The 16,195-nt window shown below is 42.6% G+C and overlaps 1 protein-coding gene across 2 annotated transcripts in view; it reads right to left on the bottom strand.

Moving 5' to 3' along the window:
• Positions 1-11,907: 11,907 nt before the first annotated feature.
• LOC120480875 (uncharacterized) overlaps positions 11,908-16,195 on the bottom strand; it is a 67,420-nt gene continuing 63,132 nt past the window's right edge. For both annotated transcript variants that reach the window (XM_089126940.1, XM_089126939.1), the window contains exon 3: positions 11,908-13,053. In XM_089126940.1, coding sequence (XP_088983066.1) covers positions 12,053-13,053 — 1,001 coding nt within the window. In that variant the 3' untranslated portion in view covers positions 11,908-12,052. The remainder of the gene's footprint in view (positions 13,054-16,195) is intronic.

Genomic DNA, 16,195 nt, shown 5'->3' on the forward strand with positions numbered 1-16,195 from the left:
TGACTTGTACAGCATTGGCCATAACATAAGCAAAGAACAAATAATCAATACATTTATTAGTAAACAAATACATAAATACATTTTTATAAAAAAGAAATAACAAGGAAAACCATTAAGACATTTGTTTAAAAGTTGTATACATTTGTACCTACATTCAGGCATGTTTAGACAATTAAACACTGTCCTGATACAAGACCCTGATGGCAATAAACCCATACGGAAATGTATACAAATATGAAATATACATATATTAAATATATCCACATAGAAAGTGAAAACATATATGTACATATATCTGTCCATATACTATAATAGTGTATATATATATATATGTCACATATATAATTATCAATATACATGACATATATTTCTTTATTACACTACACATGTACACACTACACAACTACACATATAGCATATCGCTTACATATATGTGACATATGTCCCTCATATATTTTTGTATAGTCTTAGTATATATTTTTCAAATAATTTACCATATATGGTAACACTTTACAATAAGGTTGTAATGCTGGGGCAGAGGCGTTGAGATCCATTTGCAGAGTTTTATTTAAACATGCAATGAAGCAGTGATAGACAGACATAAACTGTGCTAGTAACAGGGCAATCCAAAATCATCAACTTCATACAGGCAAGGGTCAGGGCAGGCAGCAAGGTTCACAGAAACGAGGATCCAGGCAGAGATCAGAGTACCAGAAAATCACAATAAACAGGAATAAACGCTCGGTAATGATAGCTGATAGAATCAAGACTTCGCGAAGTCACAATGACAAACACAGTCCTTATAAAGGGGCACTAATGAGGAACAGGTGATGCAGATGGGACTAATCAGATGAACTAGGCAGGTGTAAATCCAAGGGGGAGATGGGAAATGCAGTTCCTTAATAATCTGGAGAGAGGGAACGGATGAAGCCAGAGGGAGGCGCAGCCGAGCTTTCTGTCACAGAGCGAGCGGCTCCGGAAGCGAGGGCCTGACCGACGACGGGGTCTACCACGGGGTCTTGGTGCTGGACGATCTGGATGGTCCCGATGGTAGGTGGAGAGCAACGAGGGGTCTAGAACATCCTGAGACCTAACCCAAGAACGTTCCTCAGGACCATATCCCTCCCAGTCAATGAGATACTGAAGAACCCCGCCGCGGCGTCTGGAGTCCAGGACCGCTCGCACCCGGTATGCCTCCTCGCCGCCGACCTCAATGGGAGGAGCCTGGACTGGAGCAATCTCCTCCTGGACCACCTCTCTCCTGGGGGTAGTAGCGGGCCTGAAAAGAGACACATGAAATGTAGGTGAAATGCGGTAATGAGCTGGCAGTGCCAAACGAAAAGAAACTGGAGTGATCTGGCGGAGGATTTTGAACGGGCCGATGAACCGAGGGGAAAGCTTTTTGCAGGGGAGTTTAAGACGGAGATCCTTGGTGGAGAGCCACACCCACTGGCCAGGTCTATACGGAGGTCCTCTGCGCCTTCTACGATCTGCGTTTTGCTGGTAGTGGCGAATAGCGCGCTGCAAATGAACGTGGGCGGTGTTCCAGGTAGCCTCACTGCGCCTTAGCCAAGCATCCACTGCAGGGAGATCCGATGGCTCTCCAGCCCATGGGAAAAGCGGGGGTTGAAAGCCTAAAACACACTGGAAAGGGGTTAATCCTGTGGCTGGCTTCAGCAAAGAGTTCTGCGCATACTCCGCCCAGACCAAAAAACGACTCCAGTCGTGCTGATTCTGGTGACAATAGGTGCGCAGAAAACGGATTAGTTCTTGGTTGAGTCGTTCGACCTGACCGTTGGCCTGCGGATGGTAACCCGAAGTGAGGCTCACATTAATATTGAGTTTGGCGCAGAGCTCCCTCCAGACTTTAGAGGTAAACTGGGGGCCCCGGTCAGAAACAATGTCGTCAGGAAGTCCGAAGAGACGGAACACGTGATTTAAAAGAGCCTCAGCGGTCTGAAGGGCGGTAGGCAACCCAGCCAATGGAATGAAGCGGCATGACTTGGAAAAGCGATCTACTACTGAGAGGATGGTAGTGAATCCCTGAGACTGAGGCAAATCAGTGACAAAGTCCACGGCAATGTGAGACCAGGGACGGTGAGGAATGGGCAGAGGTTGTAAGAGACCGGCAGGTTTGAGATGTGAGGACTTGACGGTATTGCAAACCTCACATTGATGGATGAAAGCGATGACGTCGCCTTGCAGAGTGGGCCACCAGAAACGATTGGAGACTAGTTGAGTGGTAGCAGCAATGCCAGGATGACCAGCGCTGGGCGTACTGTGCACCCATTGCACAACTCGATGGCGGAGCTCGAGGGGAACATAGAGGCGATCTGCAGGGCATTCAGGTGGAGCTGTGTGAGCTTGTTGTGAGGCAGTGACCTCCGCAATTATATCCCATTGCACGGGTGCCACGATCAACGTGGTGGGTAGAATAGGCTCTGGTTTGCAGGGTTCATCGGGACTGTCGAATAAGCGTGAGAGAGCATCGGCTTTCCCGTTCTTAGACCCCGGTCTGAAAGTGATCTTGAAATTAAATCTGGAGAAGAACAGAGACCATCGGGCTTGCCGCGCATTTAAACGCTTGGCAGACTTGATGTATTCGAGATTTCTGTGATCTGTAAGCACTGTAAAGGGCTGACGTGCACCTTCCAACCAGTGCCTCCATTCACCAAAGGCTGCCTTCATGGCCAGGAGCTCACGATCACCCACATCATAATTACGCTCTGCCGAGTTGAGCTTCCGAGAAAAGAACGCACAGGGGAACATTTTGGCCGGGTGGCCATGGCGCTGAGAGAGGATCGCGCCCACTCCGGTGTTGGAAGCATCCACCTCCACAATAAATTCCCTCTCTGGATCAGGGTGATGAAGAATGGGAGCTGAGACAAACCTCTCCTTCAACTGTTCAAAAGCAGAAGTGCACTCGGGGGACCACCTGAACCTCCTTCCTCCTCCCTGAAGAAGGGATGTGAGAGGTGCCACGATGATGCTGAAGTTTCTTATAAATCTGCGATAAAAATTGGCAAACCCCAAAAAGCGTTGCAATTCCTTCACGGAAGAGGGTTGCGGCCAGTTAACCACAGCTTGGACCTTGCTATCATCCATAAGAACCCCCTCAGCGCTGATAATGTAGCCCAGGAAAGAGATTTGGGTCTGGTGAAACTCACACTTCTGGATCTTTGCATACAACTGATTTTCGATTAAACGTTTCAGAACAGCTCGCACATCCCTCACATGCGCTTCGTAGGTCTCTGAATAGATCAAGATGTCATCTATATAGACTATGACGTTTCTGTTGAGCATGTCTCGAAAGATCTCATTGACAAAAGCCTGGAACACGGAGGGACTATTGGACAGTCCGAATGGCATAACGTGATATTCATAGTGGCCCGAAGTAGTAGAAAACGCAGTCTTCCACTCATCGCCCTCGCGTATGCGAATCAGGTTGTAAGCATTCCGTAAATCCAGCTTAGTGAAGAACCGAGCTGTGCGAAGCATCTCCAAGGCAGCAGGAACTAACGGTAGAGGATAGCGGTATTTAACCGTCACTTCATTTAGACCCCGAAAATCGATGCAAGGACGGAGGCTGCCATCCTTCTTCTTCACAAAAAAAAATCCAGCGGAGGCAGGAGAAGTAGAGGGGGTTATGAAACCCTTGGACAGTTGTTCCTCGATGTAAGCCTTCATGGCATCGGTTTCGGGCTGAGATAACGGATACACCCTCCCACGAGGAGGTACCGCCCCAGGCAGGAGTTCAATGGCACAGTCACCTGCTCGATGTGGAGGTAGTTGATCAGCCTCTCTCTCACTGAATGCCAGACTCAAATCATGATAAACTGCTGGTAAAACATGAAGAATGGGTTCTTTTGACTCAACGCAGATCTCTGGGCTTTGGACGGCGGGTATGCAGTTCTTATGACAAAATGGAGACCACTGTGAAATCCTCCTCTCTGACCAAGAAATCTGGGGGTTGTGATTCTCCAACCAAGGAAATCCCAATATCACTGGATAAAGCGGTGAATTGATGGTAAGGAGCTGTATGGTTTCAGAGTGCAGAGAACCGATGTTGAGAGTTATGGGTTGTGTGATGAACTGCACCCTCCCGGTCCCCAGGGGGCGCCCGTCCAGCGCTGCCACCTCCACATGAGAATCACAAGGGACGAGAGAGAGACGGTGAGTTTCGGCAAAAGTGATATCAACAAAACTTCCTGCCGCTCCAGAATCAATTAATGCTTTAGTTTTCACAGTCTTGCCATTACATAGTAAAGAAACTTCCAGAACCAATGAGTTAAGAGGAGAAGTCAACGGACTCACCGCACTAGGAACTGTTGAAGTGGATCTCCCCTGGGGTCTCACAGGACAGGACGCTCTCAGATGACCGGGTTGAGCGCAATACAAACAGAGATTGTTCCGCCTTCTTCTCTCCCGTTCGGCCGAAGAGATATGCGTGACGCCGATCTGCATAGGTTCGGGTTCAGTGCTGACCGATGGCTTGAAGAAGAAGTTCGTCTGATATGATGAGCGACGAGCCCTGATGAGGTGATCAAGACGAATGGCGAGATCCATGATTTGATTTAAAGTCTTTCCATCGTCGCGGCAGGCTAGCTCTCCCTGTAGCTCCGAGATGAGACCCTTTCGGTATAAGAGCTTGAGTGGTTCATCGGTCCAGCCCGTCTGTGCAGCGAGTGTCCGAAATGCGAGAGTGTAGTCAGCCGCGGTGGAGTTTCCTTGGCGTAACGAAAGAAGAAGCTCCCCCGGATCCTTGCCATCCGCCGGATGCTCAAACACCTCTCTGAATTGAGTAACAAACATATCATAAGAGAGTGTAGAAAACTGACCTCCTGACCACATCGCGGTTGCCCACTCCAGCGCTTTTCCGGTTAAAAGCGAACATACAAAGGCGATGCGGCTGTCGTCGGTGGGGTGCTCCCGTGACTGGTTGAAATAAATCTCACACTGCATCAGAAAACCTTTACAAGCGATGGGTGACCCATTGAATTTTTCGGGCAGTGACATTCTGGGATTGCCGGAGAAGGTACTTCCGACCGGTTGAGGAGGCGCAGGTGCAGCGGGCGTGGGAACCCGATTTGCAGCGGTGTCGGCGGGGGTGAGTGCTTGAACAGATCTCACCAGTTCCTCAGTGAGATTAGTAAGTTTTTGCAGCTGCTGACGATGAGACATCAACTCGGATGCTTGTGATGAAACCTCGTGGGCCAGGCGGAGAAAATCTGCTGGATCTTGTTTTGGCGAAGTCTTCTGTAATGCTGGGGCAGAGGCGTTGAGATCCATTTGCAGAGTTTTATTTAAACATGCAATGAAGCAGTGATAGACAGACATAAACTGTGCTAGTAACAGGGCAATCCAAAATCATCAACTTCATACAGGCAAGGGTCAGGGCAGGCAGCAAGGTTCACAGAAACGAGGATCCAGGCAGAGATCAGAGTACCAGAAAATCACAATAAACAGGAATAAACGCTCGGTAATGATAGCTGATAGAATCAAGACTTCGCGAAGTCACAATGACAAACACAGTCCTTATAAAGGGGCACTAATGAGGAACAGGTGATGCAGATGGGACTAATCAGATGAACTAGGCAGGTGTAAATCCAAGGGGGAGATGGGAAATGCAGTTCCTTAATAATCTGGAGAGAGGGAACGGATGAAGCCAGAGGGAGGCGCAGCCGAGCTTTCTGTCACAAAGGTTCATTAGTTAACATTAGTTAATGCATTAACTAACATGAACTAACCATGAGCAATACATTTGTTAAGATATTTGTTAATCTTCGTTGATGTTAGTTAATAAAAATAAAGCTGTTTATTGTTTGTTCATGTTAGTTCACAGCGCATTAACTAATGTTAACAAGATTTCAATAAAGTATTAGTAAATATTGAAATTAACGTTCACAAAGATTAATAAATGCTGTATAAGTGCTGTTCTTTATTAGTTCATGCCAACTAATGTAGTTAACTAATGTTAACTAATGAACCTTATTATAACTGTGTGATTTTTACCCCATCTAGTGGTGATAAGGTATATGACATTCAGTGAATATTAGTTTCTGTTCCTCTCAATTCCGATTTCGTTTGAACTCCTACGGTGGATGTAGTCCAAGATTAACATGGCTTCCAGTTCGACCTCGTCTATGAGTGTTCCTTCAAGTGATGAGGTTATTTTAGAAAAAAAATTATAATTTGCAGTAATTTAATTTGTCAGGTATCATAGGTTATGACATCTATGTAAAATGAATAATAGTTATATGTTTTCATTATTAATTTACCATTGCATTGCTAACATCAGTTATCAGGTTCCCAGACGAATGCAAGTTAATCTTAGTAAAGTAACTTTTATCATTGCTATCGTTATTCTGTATGTTGTACGACATCACTAGTGTAAGGCAAAGTTTACATTGTATGAATATTGTTATTACTGGTAAAGTTGCCGGGTACCGGACATTTTCTCACCGGTTCCCAACTCCCAACATGCACAGTTGCACACGCACACACATGTGTGAAACATTATCTCATCTCACCAACAGTTTAATACTCGCACATCCAAACATAGTCAGAAAAGGGCCTCATCTTCTTTCTGATCGCGAACGTTACGAAACAACAGTTGCTGTCATAAATCAGCCGCTCACGAACCTTGCCATTGACGCCAATTGTCCGCTTTGTAATAAAATGTCTTCTTTACTTTTCTTTTTCTCATCCTCATCTTTTTGCTGGTTGTTTGTTTCAGCTGGCCTCTTTACCCCAGTAATGTGCCGCCACATTTTAGCTAAAGTTCAACGCAATGGCAGACTTCGTTGAAATGTAAAAATCCTAATGAATCACTCAATTCTCATTGGCTACATTAGAACCCCTTACCCGTATGTATTTTCAATGGAATATTATACACTCACGAGAATACTTTATTACTTGAACGAAGTAAATATACATTAATGAACGCATATACTTTTCAAAGAACTAAGTGTTTTTAGCTTAGAATAAACTAAAATTGTTACACAGCTTTAAGAAGCTTTAAGAAGTGTATCAATATCAAATACTCCAAGGAGAAGCATCCGAGCCATGGTAGTGGGGCTGTTTGCATGGCTAGCTGACCACAATACATTTTTTTGTACATGAACTCCTGAGCCCGGGTGAATTTCAAGCTGTGGGGAGAGGACAAACATGCATTAATATTAGTGTTATATTACAAAATAAAACTTTGCTTTAACAAAAAGTTTTACATCCAGTCGCACATGTGCGACCAGTAAATTTGCCACACGTTACGCAACTCAAATAGCCTATGCAAAATACACAACTCAAATAAGCTATGCTTCACGGACCGTTGGCGTTTTTATTAGGTTGGACCCAGGGGCGTCGGACTGGGGGGGGAAAGGGTATCGAGTACCCGGGGCCCGAGGCAGGGAGGGCCCTTAGAAGTCAGTTTTCTATACACACATATACATGCACTAACATTTGTATAGCATTAATGTACAAATAAAAACTTGCTGCGGTGATACAGAGTTGCCAATTTAGCGCCTTTGTCGTTATTTAGAGCGACTTTTCAGACCCCTTTAGCGGCATTTTTTTTTTTTTTTTCAAAAAAGTGACTAGTAACAATTTTAGCGACTTTTTGGACAAACCTCAGTAACCTCCAAATGATGTACTGTCCTGCGAGCGCGAGGTTTTCTCCCTGTCGCCACTCTCTCTCGCTGCGTCTCCCCTGTTCAGTGAATGGCTGAGAGGAGCGCACGGCCGCTGACAGACGCGAATGAGCAGTGTTTTTCCACAGACTTATTACTAATCTGCTTTTCTTTTGTTTTATATTTAAAGAATCTCGTTTGATCATTTTCATTTTATTTACTTTCTTGTGCTTATTATTACTTGTAACACTCACTATCACAGAGCTAAGTTCATCTGGTTCCTTAACTCTTTCAATTCAGATAATACCTATATTCATTAGATCAGTGGGAGAAACACTCATAGAAGGCTTTCAGTCCACAATTCAACATTCACTATGGATTTATGCTAATTTTGTAAGTTAACTCTAACCATAAATATGATAATGTGACATAAATATTCATTCTCTTACAAGTAGCCTACAACTAGGCTACTGATCTATATAGAATGATGTCATTATATAGAACAGTGCCTACTACTACATCTTTTTCCAACACTTCAAAACTATTATATCATATATAAATGTTGTATTTTTTATGTGATGACTAACACATTTTTTGTTCATCCTTTAAAAATTCTCCTAAAATGAAAAATGTTAATATGTTGGAAAACTAATTTAAAAAAACAAAAAACAAACAAACAAACATTGTAAACAGTATGATGTTCATTGGCTATTTTCACTCCTTAATATACGTTTTCACTTCTTTTGTTTCTTTAACCAATATTAAAGGCACTCTATGCAAGATCTGTACCTTAATATAACAGCTTCAAAGTCGTTTTGGTGGTTAACAAAGTCATAGTAGGGCGAATCATCCTGGTAGGAAAGCTTGGGGGGGACGCCGCCGGAAAAACCAGCCATGCAAGTTTGAGAGTGGCGCCCCTGACACAGCGCGTGAGAATCACGAAATTGTTTACGGCAACGACGTCACACGCATCAACAACATCATACTGTATGAAGCTACTTTCGAAACAGGGAAAGAGAATCGGACCGTGCTAGAAACCGGACAAGAGTCCACTCGGTCGGGCTTTCACTCGTTGGCGCGAGCTTAAAAGCTGCACTGGATTGTAACTGCGATGCTGACCTGGCGATCTTGTTGATGGACTTCTAAAAGTAAATCTCTTATTTATAAACTTGTTTGTATTTGTATACTAGTTGTTTCTATATTGTATGTTGCTGCACTGGCTTGTGGTATGTAATTTTTTACGGTGCTGTTCATTCATCCGTTGTTGATAATAAGACCAGTTCAATAATTCTCACATGTCTATAGCTTTCGATTACCAGAGCTTTAAGCAGACTTCCTAAAAACAGTCGTTTCTCTTAGTCTTGTTGTTTTTTCCGTTATGTTTTATTGCCGAGCTTGCCACAAGAGCTAGTTTGCCAGCTGAACTCAGGTGTTGTGATGTGTATTTATCACGTATCTTTAGTCCTGTGTCTGGTTCGGATTTCTTATGACGTATGTAAGTTACTGTTATATCAAGTTTATCTGACTAACAGTGCACTTCCCGACTGTAACTTCAAATTGTGTTGATTATGAATCAATCAAATCTTGACGCTGTTGATGTTGATTCTTGCGATTACCATGAGGACATAGTCAATATCTCACATAATTATTAGGACATAAGCCTAGAGGTTGTAAATAATTGAACACAATTTGCTATTATGATAAATTGTAATCATGTCTAAATCATAACGTCCAATGTTATGAAATAATGCGACGTACATTTAACTTGATTGATGTCATCTGACATTTTGTAATTTTAACATTACAATCAAAAAACATGAATGAAATTATACAGTAGCCTATACACTATAGGCTATTTACTTCTGATTTTGCAGAAATCATGTAAAAACGCTATAAGCCAGCAAACGCGATAGGCAACTTTATTATTAAAAAGCAGTCTAGCACTTGACAGTATATGCAGTAACAGGGGAATAACGGTTATTTACGACAGTGCAAGTACACCACAGCGGCTCTAGAGGTCACTGTTTTACAAAAAAACCAGAGAGTGCATAGTGTGCCTTTAAGACATTATGAATGATAATAACTAAAGTTAATTTCATCTACACCCTAAATTAAGCTTAGTGATTTGTCAGCCCCAGTGCTACCAGATTTTTTTTTTTTTTTTTCAGAACTCAGTGTGAGTTCTCATTTGAGGTGGTGCTGCCCTCAAATTTGAGTATGGAGCCCTGTGAACTTAAAATAAAACTGCATATCGTAATATTTGAATTTGTCAGTATTAGTTATTTTGGGGGAAATGTTAATAATTGCATTGCAAGCTGCTTGCACTCCTAAAATTTTCAGTCAGGGGCAACAGCACTCCTAGTCAAAAAAATTTGTCTGGAGCCCTTAAGTAGTACTTTTGGTCAGGGTGTTATCGCGTGCAAATCGCAGGGGATTAGCGGACGATGAACGCTTGCCAATCTGTTAGTATGAAAGAGCCAACAATGCAGCGAAAACGCTCGCAGACGCGTCGCCGAGCCCAGAAAAATATCTAGCCTGCTAGATATCCAGAGCAGTCACGCGACTCAAACTCAGTGATGTCATGAGTACAGCCAATCATAGCAACGCATGGGTTGAGGACACCAGGTAAATCTTACTTTTTCTTTTTTGCATTTTTTTTCTCAGAGCAGATCGTTGCGCAAACAGTGTGCAGCACTAGTTTCTGTCTGACGTCCATTTTCACATGTTGTGTTCTCTTCTTCGCTGGGTATTGGCGCAATATTTATTTATTTATTTATTGCGTGGTTTTTTGTGATAAAACGTGGTTTGTAGACAAGATAGAATCGTTGGGTGACAGAGTTATTGTCAACTCGTTATTTATTTGATTATTTTTAGGATTTAGACCGTAACATAGTAATGAAACAGTTCTCATTGACTCACAAATGATTTGCTCTTATCATCCAATTGTGGTTGTATCTCTATGTAGTGCGTTGTCAACTCGTGTAGTGAGTTACCTCCTGTTGTGGATCAATCACGTTGTGTTGTGTGGTGTGAACAGCTCAACAACTTGAACACTCCTGATTTCACTGAGAGCAAGTCATGTAGTGTGAACCACACAGTTCAGCCCGACGTTTTAAAATCATGTAGTGTGAACAAGGCTTAACCTGCAAGTAAATAAGTTGTGTTTCGGCAAAGATGTTATGAATTGTCTTATATTGTAATAAAACAGACATTTAACAATCTTACTTTGACATGTAACAGGCAGCAGATTAGATGGGTTTGACATACAGCTTGAGAAAACTTTAGACTTTCTTTTATAACAGGTGAACATAAGTACCGGTAATAAACTAATGTTCTCATGTTCTGCAGCTTCCCATTGGTCTTTTTCACTCTTCCAATAATTTAATGGAACCACTTCCATAAGGGTGGCCTAATGTTCCTCTTCTTTGGCCATAAAAGACAGAGAAGTGACGTTGTATGGGGGTAAGTTATGTCCTTATAGTACATCTGTGTTTTGCCAAACAGGTCTGATCCGGCATTACTAGCCTACAATAAGCCTGACAAATTTGGGTAGCCTAAATGTGTAACCTAGAAGTGTTAATATTTTCCTTGTCATAATGTATGATTTGCAAAAATAACAACTGCTGCATCTGTGTTGGTGAGAGAATCAAAGTGTATGCACGTTGTGCACCCGCTACATTATGGCTAAGCATGCGCCCATAAAATAGCATTATTAATAAAGTGCAACGCGCCACTGACTTCAGACTAGGTTTTTTCGCATTATATGTATATGGCAATGCATGTTTGTCTTTGTTTGTTGTTGCTGGTACACGTTGCAAATAGAGGGGCGGCAAAATTGTTTTTCGCCTAGAGCGGCAGAAGTGCACGCGCCGGTCCTGATCATGTGATACAAAATGACCCTATTCATCACTATCATCTCCGCCATCATCAACTACAAGTTCATGGCGAATTCCTCCTCCTTGTCGCTCTCCTCCACTTCTCCCTCTCCGGCCTCCGCCAACTCTGCCTGCCGGTCTTTCGGCTACCTTTAACTACCACCCAGATGTGCAGGGTTCTCTTGCGTGTGCACCAATCTGCACCAAGGAACTGGCTTAAACAGACGATCTGACGGGTTTTAGAAGATTAAATACAACCCAAAACTAAAAAACAGACCGGGCCTCTATTTGAGACTGGCCTTTATTTATCCAAACCTGTAACCACACCAGGTTTGTAAGAAAGACAGGCCTCTATTTGAGACTGGCCTTTATTTATCCACACCAGGTTTATAAGAAAGACAGGCATCTATTTGGGACTGGCATTTATTTGAAGTTTTGCTGTATATGTATTTGTGAGTGTGACGTTTTTATTACACTAATAACTATGGAATTGTCTTTCTCCAGAGTGAATGCAGAGATGATTGCTGAAATTGCTACTTTTTCTAAACCTCCTCACACCGAGGAAAAGGGTGGTTTCTTTACAGAATGAGTTTGCGAATGCCGTTTCAGGTTTGAGTGATATGTGAAACTCTTCTCACACTGAAGACACTTGTAAGGCTTCTCTCCAGAGTGAACTCTCGTGTGCATCTTAAGGTTTCCTTTAATCGTAAAACTCTTTCCACACTGAGGACAGGTGAAAGGCTTTTCTCCAGTGTGAATTCTCATGTGAAGATTCAGGTATGATTTATCTCTTAAGCTCTTTCCACACAGTTTGCAAGGGTATGCCCTCTCTCCTGTGTGATTTCTCATGTGGGCATCAAGGTCTCTTTTATGTTTAAAACTCTTCCCACAGTGAGAGCATGTGAATGGCTTCTCTCCTGTGTGAACTCTCATGTGCATCTTAAGGTTTCCTTGTAGTGAGAAGCTCTGCCCACACTGTTGGCAGGTGTAAGGCTTCTCTCCAGTGTGAACTCGTATGTGGATTTTAAGGGTTTTTTTCTGTGCGAATCTCCTTCCACACTGAGGGCATATGAACGGCTTCTCTCCAGTGTGGATGTTCAAGTGGACTTTAAGGGTATTTTTCTGTGTGAATCTCTTTCCACACTGAGGGCATATGAACGGCTTCTCTCCAGCATGGACTTTAATGCTGTCTTTTCGATTGAAACTCTTTCCAGACTGTTTGGAGGTCAAAGAGCTCTCTCCAGTGTGAACTTTCATGTGGATTTTAAGTTTTTTTTTCTGTGTGAATCTCTTTCCACACTGTTGGCAGGTGAAAGGCTTCTCTCCAGTGTGGATTTTCAAGTGGGCATTGAGAGATTGTTTTCGATTGAAACTCTTTCCACACTGTTGGCAGGTGAAAGGCTTCTCTCCAGTGTGAACTCTCATCTGAAGGTTTCTGTTTTCTGTTTCGTGTGTCTGTGAGTAAGATCTTTCCACTGAAAAAGATTTCTCATTCTGATCTTTCTCTTTCATTCCTTTCAGTTTTTGACTCTCCTCTTTCAGCTCCATCAAGCCTAAGGTGAAAAGAAATTTTAAAAAAAAGTTACTATTTTGACATATAAAACATCAGATCCAACAAGTATACTAGATGCTATACCCATAAAACAAATGAAAAAGGTGAAACCTGTAACCTCAAAATGTCTTGTCAAAATTCTTTGCTTTCTTTAGGACACGTCTCACATACTTTCAAGCTGTCAGTTATCAAAGCCCTTATAAAAACTCACAGTAGAGCCCTGGATAAGGATCCCGCTCGTCCTAACACAAATCTAGCAGGATCAGTCAGCGGCTTTACCGTTGCTGCACGTGGGATTGGGAGGTCAAAAATATACACAAGGTCCCGGGATTTAATGAGAAGAATGGCATCAAATTTTCATTTCAAAACATTAAGGTGGGTTTTTACTGTACAAAACCAAAACAAGGCAAGTCTGGCACTCTAAAAAAACTATAGGATTGCACTTTGTAAGTTGCTCTCCTTGGTCAAAGTAAGCTTTCCTACAAGGTATGTGCACTTCTTCCTGCACATACTAAACAAAATTATAACGTTTCCTTGTTCTGATTCCCACCACTCGTTTGTCTCCATAGTTACCACCATTTTAAGTTTGTATGAGTCAGCTGTGTTTAAGTAATTATTCTCGTTTGTGTTCAGGGCGCTCACCATCTGAGCCACCAAGCAAGTCTGAACAGGGGTGTGAGCCTGCGACATCAACGACTGAGGGAACGGGAACAGAGGACTGGCTGCTGTGAAGAGGAATCTACTCCCACCCAATACCACCCCATGCATCATACCCTGAATGATACCCTGTATCATTTTCTCCCACCCAAGCCAACCTTGTATCATTTTGTCAATATTTAAATATAGCATTTTGAATGATATGGATGCTGATTTATTCTTCTCTTTGATTTTTGTGGAATGTACCCTACTTCCCATCATCCAGTCCCGTCTGATATCACAATCTTCACAGAGTTCAGCCAGTCCTCCAGCCCCGCCGCTGCTACATGACATGCCCTGCTGGAACATCGAGCCACAGTTCATGCATTCATCTGCCTCTGGTCTCAGTTTCTCTTGTTCCATCTTGGCCCATGGACCTGCCGGCTCTGTCCTGGCCCCTCCAGGGAGCCTCTGTATAGTGACTCCACTGGGTTCCCTCGTCCCACTCTAGGATTTTTTCAGCTGTTGTGGCAGGCCCATTTCCCCAGGGGGAGGGGGCGTGGCCCACGAGTGATATTCCCTTAGGCCACACCCCCTTGTCTCCCCTAAGTATTATAATATGAAAGGCTCCACTAAGAGCAGCAAAGCGATCATGCGCATCCCGTGCGCAGAATGATGCATTTGAAGCAACGCAAAGTCACAGCGCGCAACGCTTCACATTGAAAAGTTCATAGCACATAGCGAAGGGATCATATCCATCTATGCTTAGTAGGGCTGCACGATTTGGGGAAAATGTCATATTGCGATTATTGAGGTCAATATTGCAATTGCAATAGTGATATAATAAACAAATGGTTTCATGAGTCAACTTGCTTGGTTCTTAAGTAAAATGCACACGCAGATTAGTGATTATTCTGTGTATTAATGTGTATTTCTCAACTCAAACTATCAACAACAAGTAAATGATTGATAACACCTATGATCAATAAACCATCAATGCCATATTTACCTGTGCCCTTCCTGTCTTAACAGGTAGATACAGAAATTGAATAAGGTTAAAGTTATCAAACAGTCTGCACTGCATGAATTATAAATTATATATAGACTAATCCTTATTAAAGCTACAAAAGTTCTTTAGTCAAGAGCAGTGAGTAATTTTCTATGTTCCCTTTGCTCTTTGATTAACCTTACTGACCGCTTTATTCGCTGCTGGCCCTTTAAGAGCAGCCGTTGCCGAGACGCGGATCTCACACGTGCTATAGCTCTACAGGCCCCTTTTCTGATGTGCGTCTTTGAGCGACCCGTTTCAAAGCGTCCCCTTTAAATAAAAAGGAGATGCGTCACACCCCGCCCGCTCTCCAGGTCGATGAGTTCACGGTCGGTTCAACTCCCCGCGTTCGGCCATTATTGTAGTTTAATTAGAGATATACGATTATATACGATACCTTCAAAGAACATTTTTATTCACACATTAATAAAATGTCAACAACAGAAGACTTGTCCATCAAGCCTTACATATTCGAGCTAGAGCGAGTTGATAAAGACGACGACGAACCTGCAGAACAACCTCTTCATGTATTGGTATGCGAGTTAACTGTTTTGTGTTATTAGTGAAAGTCGACTATTTCTCTTGGTAAAACAAGCACACTGACAAGATAAATGACTACAGTCTAATCTTACCACAAAAAAAATCTGTATTGACAATCTGATACGTTTAGAAAAGCATCAGAAAACAACGCAGCTAAATGAGCATTGATGAGACTCAAGAACAATAATACTGCAGACGTGTAACGTTACTTCAAAACAAAAACAAAGAAAGACAAAGAAACCATGAACACCATGTGTTTTAAGAAAGTAAAGTACTTTATTTTTATTACCGATATTTACAGCTTATCGAAATGCTCTGTTCGTCGTCTCCAAAGATAGAAGGAATTTCCCTCTCATTCAGACGAAGTCGATCGGCAAACCCTTCTGTATAACGTTACTGGCGGAGGTTGTTGAAGTGGGAATCCTTGAAGTGCTTCAGTCACTAACGTACATCCAACAACCGAACATTTTGACTTGCCCTCTCGTAACGTCTGCATCATTGAGCTCGGACAACAAAATCGGAGCGAGAAATAATAATGGCGGATTGCTCGAAGTGTTGGGCCGGTAGTTGATGTCCTTATTTGGCAGTTCCGCTGCAAATACGGTGACGCACTTGCTCAAAAAACGTCATAGACAACAGAAAAATCTGAACAGGTTGAAAAATATGACCAAAACAGAATATAAAGATATAAACGAAGCACCTGAAGAGAATAATTTCATCTTTTCTGTATTTATAAACACTCCAAATATACAACAAAATGCATTTAAGGGCTAAAAAAGTGGATTTTGCATGATATGTCCCCTTTAAGGCCCGGTTTACACGAGAACACTCGCGGGTGAAAACGTAAAAATATTGTATCGGATGTGCCTTTCGTTTACACGGCTTTACACGTTTTGAGGCTTAAAAACGCAAAAAAGTG

The sequence above is a fragment of the Pimephales promelas genome, chromosome 24 (assembly GCF_988280905.1).
Source record: "Pimephales promelas chromosome 24, fPimPro1.hap1.1, whole genome shotgun sequence".
In the NCBI taxonomy this organism is placed as follows: Eukaryota; Metazoa; Chordata; class Actinopteri; order Cypriniformes; family Leuciscidae; genus Pimephales; species Pimephales promelas.